This window comes from Trachypithecus francoisi, unplaced genomic scaffold, assembly GCF_009764315.1.
Source record: "Trachypithecus francoisi isolate TF-2019V2 unplaced genomic scaffold, Tfra_2.0 Lachesis_group2, whole genome shotgun sequence".
In the NCBI taxonomy this organism is placed as follows: Eukaryota; Metazoa; Chordata; class Mammalia; order Primates; family Cercopithecidae; genus Trachypithecus; species Trachypithecus francoisi.
Window position 1 is genome coordinate 86,696,786 of NW_022681465.1, and position 14,672 is coordinate 86,711,457.

Sequence of the window (14,672 nt, forward strand, 5' to 3'; positions counted from 1 at the left end):
TTGACATGACTTCTTTAAAAGAAAGTCCATTCCGTTAGCTTTCCCTAACTGCCACTGAAAAGTTGAATGTCTGAAGCTTCTCAGTACTGTTCTATTAGAACTAGATAGAGGGGACATAGCTCATGTTTCAGTGTCAAGGCTAATAGCAAAAAGGCTGTATAGGTTCCTTCCTTTGCAGATTCCACTCTTCTCTCCTCCCCATACATGCCATTTGCCAGCCTTATCGATTAAACCCATTCTAGGTAAGCCATTCAGTTACTTCTGTTTTAAGAGTTAGAACTTACAGAGCTCGATGACCAATACAGTGTGTGGTACCAGACAGGCTCAGGAGCAACATGATTACTTTTAAATTCCCCTTCTAGATGGAATTGCCCATTCACAGTCAGTCCTATTTGGACCACATAGCCCTGCCTTCTCCCTGCATACCCATATCTCCCTGCACTGACTAGATGACTTACACCAGATGTCACCCAGAGATCTGCTGGGCTGTATTTTGTCTCTGGAATTTATACCAGAAATATGAAGGTGTTCTCTAATTTCAAAAGTAGTAGGAAGATGCCTAATGGGTACATAAATGGTTGAGGACAGCAAGCCATTTAGTAGAAAACAATGGAGTGGGTTTCAAGATGGCTGACTAAAGTGCCCCTGGTACTTGCTTTCTGCTTGAAGAACCACCAAAACAGTACTAGATAAATCACACTTTGAATAGATCACCTAAGAGAGACTGCTGGAATTTAACACCAGAATGACAGGAAACACCTGAGGCAAGTAAGGAGAGGGAAGCAAGGCAGGGTGCTTGGCAGGGATTGGTTGGGGAGGCTCCCCCATGCTGGAGAAGGGTAAGTGACCTCCAACAGTCAGCATCCACATTCCCATTGTGAAGTCCTGCAATCCCAGCCATAGGAGAAACCCTCAACCCACACAAATAGGGAGCCTGGGGACTACATGATGGCACTGCTCCAGAGAGGGAGCTCATCCCCGCCCTCTCCCCTGCCCCACCCTCTCCTCTGCCCCAGTCCTAAGCAGCTACAGCAGGGCACCATTTTGAGAGCCCAGCCCCCAGCAGACTGCATCCTTCCCTGAGGCCCAACAGTCCCTGCATATCCACATCTCTGGAACCCCATTAAAGTCCCCCACCCACAGCTGGGTGCTGCCGTAGGGCCAAAGTATACAAGCCACTAGCAGTGAGCCCACAGAGCCACTACTGTGCATTGTCAAGCCTGATTACAGGCTACCCTGCCCCGCAGATACCATCTGGGGCCAAAGTGCATGCTCCCAACCACCTGTTTATGGCTGCTGCCACAGAAAAACACCCCTACCTACCACGGCCAAGTCCTATACACACCACTGAGGGACCTATCCAGCCTGGCTCCACCTACCCCCGTGCCCAAGCACAACCATCAGGCGTTGGAGGATGCACCTATCATTAACACCTGAGCACTCCTTCCAGGGGCCTCAGGAAGGGACCACCCAACCTGCTGCTACCACCACCCACTGTACCACCTATGGGCCTGGGGGGCTAGCCACCCAGCCATCACAGTCAACCACCAACACCAGCGCAAACCACTTGGGAATCAGGGTTGTCCTGCCACTGCCTGCACCACACCTGCTGTCTATGGGCAGCAAGCCCGAGGATCTGCCCACCATGCTACTGCTGGCATCCAAGCAAGCTTCCTGGAGGCCCAAGAATCAACTCACCTGGACCCTCTAACATCACTGCCAGCATACACTGCCCCGGGGCCTAAGGACAGGCATGCTCAGCCTGCTGCTGCCACTCTTGGGGCTGGAGGATGGGCCCACCTGATGTTCCCACCTCCAGCAAATGCTTCCTTGCAGCAACTAACAACTGCACCTTAAGCTGCTGAGGAAATCACACACAACTGATACTGTCTACAGCCAAAGAAATCGTACTGAGACTACACTAATGCATGCACCTGGAATCAAAGCCAAAGTGATGTACCCAACCAACACCACAGATAGATATATCTTACGGAAAATATCCTCCCCTATGAAGGCAAATTCAAAAAGTTGGAAGAAGTGACTGTTAAAGCAGATGTACAGATACTGAAATATGGATTCAAGAAACATGAAGAAGGAAATACGACACTTCCAAAGGAACATGGTAATTTTCTAGCAACAGATTCCAATGAAGAAATGTGTGAAATCTCAGAAAAAGAATTCAAAATAATGATTCAAAAAAAATTGAAAAAGCTCAATGAGATACAAGAAAACACAGAAATCAAAAAAATAATACAAAGAAATCAGAAAAACCATTTAGGATATGAATGAGAAACTTCCCAAAGAGCTAGATATAAAAAAAATTTTCTGAAACTGAAGAATTCATTGAATGAAATGCAAAATAGATCCAACAGTTTCAACGATAGACTGTGTCAAGCAGAACTTTATAACTTAAAAATAGGTCTTTTGAACCCAGACAGATAAAAATAAGGAAGAATGAGCAACAGCTATGTGACATATGTGACACCATAAAGTGATCAAATAGTCAAATTTCTGGTGTCTCAGAAAACAGAGAAAATAAAAGGGATAGGAAACCTATAAGTAATACCTGAAAACTTCGCAAGTCCAGCAAGAGATTTAGACACCCAGATACAGGAAGCTTAGAGAACTCCAAACAGATGCAATTAAAAAATTCATGGCATATTACAGTCAAACTGTCAAAAGTCAGAGAATAAAACAGCAAGAGAAAAGTATCAAGTCACTTAGAAGGGGAACACCTATCAGACTAACAGTGAATTTCTCAGCAGCCACCTTACAGGCTAGGAGAAAACGGGATGATGTACTGAATGTGCTGAAAGAAAAATAAAGCCCACCAGACAAAGACTAATCTCAGATCATGATGGAATAAAACTATAAATCAATAATGAGGAACTTGGGAAATTGTACAAATGCATGAAAATTAAACAACATGCTCCTGAATGACCACTGGGTCAAGGAAGAAATGAAGAAGGAAATAAAAAATGTCTTGCAACAAATGAAAATAGAGACAGGACCGAAACTCAAAAGCAATGCTAGGAAGTAAATTAATACCAATAAATGCCTACATCAAAAATCTAGAAAGATTCAGTAAATAATCTAACAATGCACCTCAAGGTAGTAGAAAAACAAGAACAAACTCAAAATTGGTGGAAGGAAAGAAATACTAAAGAGCAGAGCAGAACTAAACAAAATGAACTTTTAAAAGTACAAAGGATCAACAACAAAAAAAGTTGCTTTTATGAAAGGATAAACAAAATCGACGAGAAAAAACCAAATAAATTCAGAAATGAAAAAGACATTACAACTGATAACACAGAAATACAAAAGAACATCTGAGACTATCTCCAATCATCGATTTGGAGATAGGGTCTCACTGTTGCCCAGGCTGGAGCACAGTGGTGTGACCATCACTCACTGTAACCTCAGCCTCCTGGGTTCAAGTGATCCTCCCGTCTCAGCCTTCTGAACAGCTGGGACTACAGGAGCATGCCAGCATGCCTGACTGATTTTTCTTTTTTTTCTTTTTTGGTAGAGACAGGGATACCTATTTTGGATAAGACAAGGATGCCTATTTTGACCCCTCCTATTCAGCATAGCAGTGAAGACCTAACCCTGAGCAATGAGGCAAGAAAAGGAAATAAAGGGGCCAGGGGTGGTGGCTCATGCCTGTAATCCCAGCACTTTGGAAGGCCAAGGTGGGCAGATCGCCTGAGGTCAGGAGTTCAAAACAGCCTGGGCAACTTGGTGACACCCCATCTCTACAAAAAAAATACGAAAAATTAGCCAGGCTCGGTGGCATGCGCCTGTGATCCCAGCTATTTGGGACGCTGAGTTGGAAGGATCACTGCTTAAGCCCAGGACAATTAGGTTGCAGTGAGCTGAGATCGTGCCACTGCACTGCAGCCTGGATGATAGGGAGACCTTGTCTCGAAAAGAAAAAAAATAAAGGCATCCAAGTTGTAAAACAGGAAATCAAACTGTCCCTCTTTGCAGACAATATGATCTTATATGTAGAAAAACCTAAAGACTCTACCAAAAAACTCTTAGATCTGATAAATTCAGCAAAATTAAAGGATACAAAATCAACATACAAAAATCTCTAGCTTTTTTTTTTTTTTTTGACAGAGTTTCGCTCTGTCACCCAGGCTGGAGTGTAGTGACACAATCTCAGCTCACTGCAACCTCCGCCTCCCAGGTTCAAGCAATTCTCCTGCCTCAGCCTCCTGAGTGGCTGGGACTACAGGCGCATGCCACCACGCCTGGCTAATTTTTTCCATTTCCAGTAGAGACAGGGTTTCACTGTGTTAGCTAGGACGGTCTTGATCTCCTGACCTCATGATTTGCCTGCCTCATCCTCCCAAAGTGCTGGGACTAACAGGTGTGAGCCACCATGCCCGCCAATCTCTAGCATTTCTATGCAACAATAGTGAATTAGCAGAGAAAGAAATCAAGGTCAGGCCTGGCACTGTGGCTCACGCCTGTAATCCCAGCACTTTGGGAGGCCGAAGCAGGTGGATCACTTGAGGTCAGGAGTTCAAAACCAGCCTGGCCAACATGGTGAAACGCTGTCTCTACTAAAAATACAAGAATCAGCCAGGTCTATGCTTGTAATCCTAGCTACTGGGGAGCCTGAGGCAGGAGAATCGCTTGAACTTGGGAGGTGAAGGTTGCAGTGAGTTGTGATCGCACCACTGCACTCCAGCCTGGGAAACAAAGCGAGACTCCGTCTCAAAAAAAAAAAAAGAAAAGAAAAGAAATCAAGAGAGCAATCCCATTAACAATAGCTACAAAAAGAGAAAAGAAAAAAAGCTAGGGATCTATTTAACCAAGGAGGTGAAAGAACTCTACAAAGGAAACTACAAAACACTGGTGAAAGAAAATGCAGAGAACAGAAACAGGTGGAAAGATATCCCATGCATAAAGATCAGAAGAATTAATATGGTTAAAATGACCAAACTACCCAAAGCAATGTACAAATTCAGTGCAACCCCTGTCAAAACACCAATGACATTTTGTACAGAACTAGAAAAAAAAATCCTAACATTCATACAGAATTAAAAAAGAGCCAGAGTAGCCAGAGTAATACTGAGCAAAATGAAAAAAAAAAAGCTTAGAGGCATCACACTACCTGACTTCATATTACAAGGCTATAGTAACCAAAACAGCACAGTATTGGTATAAAAACAGACTGATCAGCAACCAATGAAACAATAGATTCCAGAAATAAATCCACGTATTTACAGCCAACTGACTTTTGACAGAGGTGCCAAGAACATACAATAGAGACACTCTCGTCAATAAATGGTGCTGGGAAAATTGGATATCCATATGCAGAAGAATGAAATTGAACCCCTATCTCTCAAGTAAGATGGATTACAGACTTAAATGTAAGACCTGAAACAATACAACTAATAGAAGAAAACATAACTTCAGGATATTGGTCTGGGCAAAGATTTTATGGCTAAGACCTTGAACACAGAGGCAACAAAAACAAAAATAGACAAATGGGATTATATTAAAAACCTTCTGCACAGTAAAGGAAACAATCAGGAGAAGAAAGAATCTGTTGAATGGGAGAAAATATGTGCCAAGTATTTATCCAGCAAGGAGCCAATACGCAGAACATATAAGGAACTCAAATAACTCAATGGTAGAAAACCAAATACTCCCACTGAAAAGTGGGCGTGGGGCATGAATAGACAATTCTCAAAAGAAGATGTACAAATGGCCAATAGGTGTATGAAAAAATTATCAATATCACTAACCAGGGAAATGCAAGTCAAAACCACAATCTTACCCCAGTTAGAATGGCCATTATTAACAAGACCAAAAAAACACAGAGATGCAGGTGAGGATGCAGAGAAAAGGAACTCTTCTACACTGCTCCTCAGAATATAAATTAGTACAGCCACCAGGGAAGTCAGAAAAGGGGGCCTAATCCAGGGAACTATCCTGAGGGAGATGTGCAGTGGTAACTGGGCTTTTTAAAGGGTATTAATACAAAAGATCACCTGGATCAGGGAGAATGGATGTGGGAGAATCTCCAGTCAGCTGCCCATACCAAAAAATGCTTTCCTTCCTTGCTTAAAAAGGATGACTACTTCTACTATTTGTAGTCTCTGCTCCCACATTTGGAGGCTGTCCTGAAATACATCAAGAGTAAATGTCATTTGTCAAAAGAACACTTGAGTGTGCCACTGTGATCTCTGCTATAACGTACAGGAACACACTGTAGAACAGGTATGGAAGAGACATGGGTTTCCAGGACATACAAATTTAAAATGAAGGTTAATAGGAAAAACAAAGATACATCATACTTCTCCTGACCTTCACACTCCTCCCTCCCCCATTTTCATCTATTAAAACGGGCTGGATATACAAATACCACAGGAATACAACATATGGCAAGGAAGTCAACCCTGAGGCCTCAGAAGGAAACCATAGTTAGGCTATTTCTATTCCTCCCTGTCTCTTTCAGAGAGACTCAAAGTAAGAGCTCAGAGCAAATCAGATAACACCACTGACTGTACACAGCCCAGTTTTCAAAAGCAGAAGCTAGTGTGAGAGGAATCAGCCTTAGAAATCTACCAACATCCTCTAGGAATGCCCTCACTGGAGCTAGGCATCGCTACTGGCCCTTGAGAAAAGGAAGGTTCCAGGTGTGTTTTTTCTCTCCAAAAGAGCAAAATTAGCAATGGTAAACCTCCTGAGCTTCTCTTCCAGGTAGGACTTCTGGTCTGCAGGAAGTCTTCCCCTACTGCTTTATGATTGCCCCAGTTATAAACCCCCTTTGCACGATTGGCAGTCCTGCTAGCTGCACTTCTTTTCCTCCTTGTTCATCTTGCTGTTCTGCATCAAAGCTTCCTAGGGCTTGTCCTGTCACTGTAGTATCACAGTGGGAAGCCTTTGCCTCTGGCGAGCACTTCAGTGAAGAACTGCAGGTTATTGCTTCGATTCTGTCCTTTCCTCCCTTTCCCTATTTCTCGTTATGAATGTGCTACTTTAGAGCTTCCTTTACCAGAAAAGTGAATGTTAGGATTGAGAGGGATTCAGAGGCTAGAATCTCTCATCAAGCAGTACCCACTCAGGAAAACCCCAGATAAGCGCTTAGTGCTGGGTCATGTATTCTGTCTCTCTCAGCAAAGTAAAGCTTTCCACTCAAAATACGATGGAGACAAGCTACTGTCTTTAATAATTTTTTTTTTTTTTTTGAGACAGAGGGCCGGGCGCAGTGGCTCACACCTGTAATCCCAGCACTTTGGGAGGCCGAGGCAGGTGGATCACCTGAGGTCAGGAGTTCGTGACCAGCCAGACCAATATGGTGAAACCCCGTTTCTACTAAAAATACAAAAAATTAGCCAGACATTGTGGCATGCGCCTGAGGCTATTGCTACTCAGCTACTCGGGAGGCTGAGACAGGAGAACTGCTTGAACCCAGAGGCGGAGGTTGCAGTGAGCCATGATCGCACCACTGCACTCCAGCCTGGGCGACAGAGCAAGACTCCGTCTCAAAAAAAAAAAAAAAAAAAAAAAAAAAGCTTAGCTGGGATATTACTAGAGATTCATACAAGCCATTTCCTATTTCTTAGAGCAATAAGGGCACCAAGCATCGCATTGCTCAAAATAATCAGGTGTTCAAGCCCAGAAAGGAGGGTTGCAGAAAGCTGGCCATTCCCCTTGCAGGCAGCAAATGCTTCACTGAGAAGTGCAGAGGCCTTCCTCCTAATCCCAAATGATATGGGTTGGCTGTGTCCCAACCCAAATCTCATCTTGAATTCCCACATGTTGTGGGAGGGAGCTAGTGAGAGGTAATTGAATCATGGGGGCAAGTCTTTCCCATGCTGTTCTTGTGACGGTGATTAAGTCTCACGAGATCTGATGGCTTTATAAGGTGGAGTGTCCCTGCGAAAGCTTTCTCTGCCTGCCGCCATCCACATAAGATGTAACTTGCGCCCACATAAGATGTAACTTGCGCCTTCTTGCCTTCTGCCATGATTGTGAGGTCTCCTAAGCCACGTGGAACCGGGAGTCCAATTAAACCTCTTTCTTGTGTAAATTGCCCAGTATTGGGTATGTCTTTATCAGCAGCATGAAAACAGACGAATAAACCAACACTCCAAAACGTGTGGCTCCGCCTGTGAAGGGCCTCAGGATAGTTTTATACAGTGCACAAAGAAGATCTGGTCAAAACAAATGGAATACTCTTCATTACACAGAGCCACATCAGGAAGAAATTACAAGGTAGGCCCATTTTTTCTTTTGTGTAAAAGTTAATATTAAAAAAAACTAGAAAATTCAACATCTGTGATACTACTTAAGCATTCTTTCATTCTTTCACTATCACTGAAGGGTGGTGCTACTGCCTAGATGTTTGTGTTACCCCAAAATTTGTATACTGAATGCCTAACCCCCACGAGGCAATGGGATTAGGAAAATAGGACTTCTGTAGGTGATTAGGTCATAAGGGGTTAACCCTCATGAAAGGGATTAATGAACTAGTAAGAGACACAGGGGAGCTCCCTTGCCCCTTGCAACGTGTGAGGACATTCTACAACCTGGAGGAAGGCCCCACCATTACCAACCATGCTGGCACCCTAATCTTAGACTTCCAGCTTCCAGACTGAGAAATTTGTTTTTCATAAACCACCCAGTCAGCTGCAATTGGTTACAGCAGCCCAAACTAAGACAGGAAGGATATAACCATTTTTGGTTGAAATTTCTGAAACATTTAACTTCCATTAAAGGATCTAATTAGAATATCTCACCTTTAAAATAAATAATTGTTGAACAAGATATTTTTTGAAGCTGTTTTATTCGATTTTGCCTTTCCTTGACTAATCTTGTTAACACTTCTTAACTGTAAAATGTTGTTATTGTCTCATAGCCTCTAAATATTCTGTTGTTAATAAAGAGGGGTGGTTTTTTTTTTCCATTTTAAACTAGAGTCAAGGGGTCAGCTTGCAAGCTAAGAATATTTTTAAGGAGTTTTTTTTTTTTTTTTTCCAAAAAAGAATATGTGACCTACAAAGCCTAAATATTTATTATCTGACCTTTTACTGAAAAAAAAAAAAAAAAAAAAAAGCCAACCCCAGAACTAGACTAACAACAGCAGACTCAACACAAAGAAATATACCTTCGTCTACTTATTTTGAAATAGTGCTTTTATGACCAGCCAGGCAAGCCAAAGTGATTGCTCCACCTACATTTGATGACAGATCTGGCCAGAAGAACACTGGAAAGCAAGCCTCAGTTTAGTCTTCTTTGGGTTTTAATTTCACCATTTTTAGGATTCACTGAGGCACTAAATTTAGATCTTGAATCCCACCTCAAAATCAGGCAAGATGTGTGTAGGCTATGGGCCATGAGTTGTTCATCATTTGCCCAATGTTCAGCAATAATCAAGTTTGGAAAACATCACGAAATATCAACAATGCTAGGTAGTACACAGTGAATGCTAAATGAGGGATTATATGAATCTTAAGGAAAGTGGATAGTATGAAAGAGTCTGAGTGGATTTAGATAGGTGGGCAGCACTGTCTAAACACAGGGCAGGAGGCAAGGCCCAGATAAGAGGCATTTTGTGGGAGGGAGTAGAGTCTGGCTGAAACACAGATACAGGAATTTCATTAACAGGCAGTGATATAAACAATCTGGGGTTACAGCCTAAATAGAATGGTCTCAGGAAAAGTATTTTAGCACTCCTCATTGTATTGAAAGAAAATACAGACTCATACCATGGCTGTTCTCCTGAATAATCAAATAAATTTGGAATCTCCGGCATTCAGCCAAGTTCACCGGGAGTCACTAAGCATATAAACTGGCTATGTGCAAAGCAGCCCTGCCCTAAGCTCCCGCAGGCCTGGGAGGTTTTCACTGATGCTGACTCTCTTTTGGCACAGTTAAGTGTGCAGGGCTGCACTGGCTGCTAGAGAAGAACAATGGTCAGGGTGTTTTAAGAGCCATTTTTAACTAGAAGTTAATTTCTGGGTGTCAGGAATCGACAGGGAAGTTTTGGCTATCCTCGGAGAGGATTTAAATTGACTATATCTCTACCCAAATCTGAGACTGACTCATCATGCCAGGATGCCCAGAGAAACAAGATGAGTCATTGCCCAAGGAATTCAGGAGTGGGGCTTAGAGGTTAAATGTTGTACACAGGCCGGGCATGGTGGCTCATGCCAGCACTTTAGGAGCCCGAGGCGGGTGGATCATGAGGTCAGGAGATTGGGACCATCCTGGCTAACATGGTAAAACCCTGTCTCTACTAAAAATACAAAAAATTAGCCGGGCATGGTGGCGGGCGCCTGTAGTCCCAGCTACTCGGGAGGCTGAGGCAGGAGAATGGCGTGAACCCAGGAGCCGGAGCTTGCAGTGAGCCAAGATCGCACCACTGCACTCCAGCCTGGGTGACAGAGCAAGACTCCGTCTTATGGGGAAAAAAAAAAGGTTGTACATAAATGTGAAAAGCAAGGATCTGTGTATTCAGGGCTGAAATAAAAGCTGGGGCCTACATCCACATCAAGCAAATATTTCCACTACCTAGAGTCAGTAAAATGCAGTGCATGGTTGCTCTGACCTGCTTTCTTCTCCAGAAAGGTCTTGGTCTACAACAAATCTATTTATCTAGGCTTCTTTTTTTGACATTATAACTTTACATCTGTTAAATCAAACTAAAATCTGGCCTGAAAACCCCCTGCTCACATACTTGAGTTCTTCTGTACAAAGAACAGCTTAATTTGGTAAGTAAGCAAACTGCAAGCCTGACTCAGGAATGTGCTTCTGTAACAATAGCTGAGTCCCAGCCAGTCCCGGCAGCCATATTTCAACCACTCACAGCCATTCAAACCACGCTCAAATAAGGCTCCCAGGCCAAACCGTAACCAATCTGGCAGTTTCTGCACCTCGCTTCCGTTTTCTATACTCACTTTCCTTTTTCTGTCCATAAATTCTCCCTGACCACTTAGAAGCAGTAGAGTCATTCTGAATCTGCTGTGATTCTGAGGGCTGCCCAACTTGAGAGTCGTTTCTTCCTTGCCCAATGAAACCCTTAAATTTATCTAAAGTTGTTCTTTTAACACAGTTGGTTCATACTGACCCAATTACCACACTATGGTTGACGTCATTTTCCCAAGTTGACATCCTTCATATGTGGCTGCATGTCCACTGAGCAGGCCTGCCACTGAGGCCCTCTATATATCAATGTCATCCTCTCTATAGTAATTTTAATCTTTCACAAAACAGCCCTCAGTACAAGTTTCTATTTGACCAATTATACACACGTAACCGGTGTTCTGAGAAGGGTGAAGGAAGAAGAGCAGAAAATGATAAAATATGAAATATGTTATATCTGAGAATTTTCTTTAAAATTACAAACAGTGGGTCAAAGTTATATGTCAGTCACTTCCAGAATGCCATTTTACTTCCAGAGATCTGCATCAACTAACCTTCAAAATAAATGGACTAGGGTTCAGACCAAGTAATCAATCAATCAATACAGCATGGGATCCTGACTATCAAGAGACCCCACAGAGCTCACAGAACTCAGCAGCCCCATCCCAAGGTGCCTATTCCCTCACTTGTAAAACACTGGCAATCATCCCTCATCTTTTCATGGAAATTTAGTCAAAAATAAAAGTAGTGTAAAATGCAAATCATCATCAAGATCAATCAAAACTCAGATTCCCAGGTCTCTCATAAAGAAGCACTTGGACACTAACACACACGGGTGAACGAAAAACCACAAAAGCTAGTGAGACAAAAGCTAGACCTAGTGAAGTCTAGCCCGGGGCGTACAAAGCACGCCCACACATTCAGATGTCCTTCGGTGTAGTCACAGGCCCATGTTCTGGGAAGAGCGCTCAGGATAGTAGCAGCTCTAGCTATTGCCCAGCCTTCCAGATCTGCCCTGGTCCTTGTGCTCTAATTAAAAAGAAAAAAATATGTTGTCTCGCTTAAGAAAGAATGCTGATTTTTTTCTAATAAGATAAATGAACAGAAGATAAAAGATCAGAATAGTATTTGCTGCTAACTACCTTCAGATAAGTCACATTTTCCATGCCCCATCTGCAGAAACATTTGAGTGTCTGTCTTAAAAAGGAAGCCCTAAATTCTGCTGAATCATACTCTGTGCTTCCCCACAAAATTTAATTAATGTAAGATAAAAGCTTTGAAAATTAGCTGTTGTAATGGCTTGAAGTTCTGAATTTGAATTTTATATAACACATCTACAATTTATATATTCTTTTAATGTTTGGAATTTGGTTTTTCAAATAAAAGCAAGATTCTAGTAAAACATTTTAAATTATCTCTGACACTAATTCCCATTAGTTTACCCTCAACGTTACATATCATGCATTTTAAATCTAAGCATTAAATTAGCATACAGCACTTAATGTGATCAAAGGGAAAAACATAGGAAATGACAAATTTACACAGAAGATAACTGTATAAAAATCCACTTATTAAGAAAATTAAGACAAAATTATAGCTGATCTGTTAGGGTACAGATTTTCTCCCCCTCCTCTCCTTTCCCCCAAAATATTGATAATGCAGGACATATTAATACACCCAAATATACAGTATTTTATTAATACTTTATATGTAAAGAGAACATTATAAAAAAAAAAACAACTAAAATTGACCTTTAAAAATCCATTGAATGTGTCCTGAAGCCTGGTCTTGCATTAGTTACTCTCAAAAAGCTACATATTCATCTCTAGTTTGATATGCAAAATGTGGGTACAAATCTTCCTAAGTCCCCACTGCAAGCTTTGTATGATGCAAGTGCAAATCGCTATGCTGCTGCTCTACAGGCTGGTATCAGAACTGGACCTGGAAGTTGTATAGATGACAGGCTCCAGAAGTGGCAACTGCCTTTCCCAGAAGTTGAAACCTTTCTGGTCCCTTGCAGAGCAGTCTGGGAATGTTTTAGAAAATGGGAGGAAAATAAAATCTGCTCAAATAGGAACAAAGACAGCTGCCTTCACTTACAATGATCAAAACTAACTCCTCACCACAGCAGAGCCCAGGAGGAAAGAAGCTCTGCTGCTGTTCACCCACACTGAGATGAGAAGAGTGGCTCCCAGTTAGGAAGGAGGTTAACAAGCAACAGCAGCCCATTGGCCCAGTCCTTCAGATTAGTTACTCGCTGTGATTAACACAGAAGCTGTGTGTTCCAGAAAACCACTTCAGGAAATGTCCCAAAGTAAGGGCACACATCAACTAATTCTTAGCATGAAACTTACAGATTTCCAGATTATCTGTTTCACTTTTTGCCACTGGCTAATTTATTAGGACAGGAGAGGACACTGATACTGAGCACATTAATTCCACGCAGCACATAACCTAACGTCAACAGACACAGAGTACTTACTGCCACAAACAGCATGCAGTACATGGAGAACGAAGAGTGGCCTGAGTAAAAGGACAACCTAGAAGAAAAAGAAGACAAATGTTACTTTTCTCTCTTAGGAGCCAAAAGTATTCTTGATTTCATAAATCTGCTCCTTAGCTTCAGAGTGTACACAACTGCCTCCCTCCAGCTTGAGAAATTAGAAGGGTAGGGTAAGGGGACAATTAGGACAGGAACACTAAAGAGTGCAAGAAGGACCTGAGGTCAGATTTCTATACAGTATCATTTTATTGAAACTTTCAGGGTGGGTAATGTGTCATGAGAATAAACTTGCCAAGCATTTCTAAGATGTTAGAAGAATGATACTTGACAAGTCATAACTGGCATAAATTGCCTTGACTTTATCACATACACACTTATGTGACCATGATTTAAGTTTTATTTTCCACTTGCAGGATTAGTCCCTGAATAATGTAATACCTCCTTGGGAACACTCAGAAGTTGATTGCTTTTTTCCATCCATATTAATATTTTAGTACTTCGGCCTGGCGCACTGGCTCACTCCTGTAATCCCAGCACTTCAAGAGGCCGAGGCAGGCGGATCACAAGGTCAGGAGATCAAGACCATCCTGGCCAACATGGTGAAACCCCATCTCTACTAAAAATACAAAAATTAGCCAGGCGTGGCGGTGCACGCCTATAGTCCCAGCTACTCGGGAGGCTGAAGCAGGAGAATTGCTTGAACCCAGGAGGCGGAGGCTGCAGTGAGCTGAGATCACACCACTGCACTCCAGCCTGGGTGACAGAGGGAGATGCCATCTCAAAAAAAAAAAAAAGAAGAAGAAGAAAAAAATTTAGTGTTTTAAATGGGCACACATCTTGCCTTGCATTTCCCACCAAATTCAGTGATTTTGTTTCTTTCAATATTAGAGTCTATAAACATCTAAGTATCATCTTCCCCACCTAACAATGACAGAATGCTTCCAAAACTTAATTTTATGGCACTTCCAAGAAAAGAAAAATAGAGCTCACTAACATTCAAGATCTAAGTTTTACTTATACAGAATGAGCCACTGATGCAGAAGAGGCAAGCACATCAGGCACAGTGAAAGTAATGCCACGAAAAGATGCTCATGCAAATAACTAGAATGCATCTCCCCACCACTTCTCCCTACGTAAGAATAAGAACAAAAACAAGAGAGACAAGCTCTTAAGTAATTTACTTATTACATTTTGCCTTGTTCAGAAGGAATTTAAGGGAGATGCTGGTTCCCTGAATTCAGACAGGAGAAAAACCTCCTAACACACATACTAGAAAGTCATG

The 14,672-nt window shown here is 42.2% G+C and overlaps 1 protein-coding gene across 3 annotated transcripts in view; it reads right to left on the reverse strand.

Annotated features, from left to right (window-relative positions):
* PLPP1 (phospholipid phosphatase 1) overlaps positions 1-14,672 on the reverse strand; it is a 109,341-nt gene that overhangs the window by 3,640 nt on the left and 91,029 nt on the right. For all 3 annotated transcript variants that reach the window (XR_004429829.1, XM_033179576.1, XM_033179575.1), the window contains one exon: positions 13,370-13,427. Coding sequence is in view for 2 of the 3 variants with exons in the window: in XM_033179576.1 (XP_033035467.1) it covers positions 13,370-13,427 (58 nt within the window). In the remaining variant the exon portion in view is untranslated. The remainder of the gene's footprint in view (positions 1-13,369; positions 13,428-14,672) is intronic.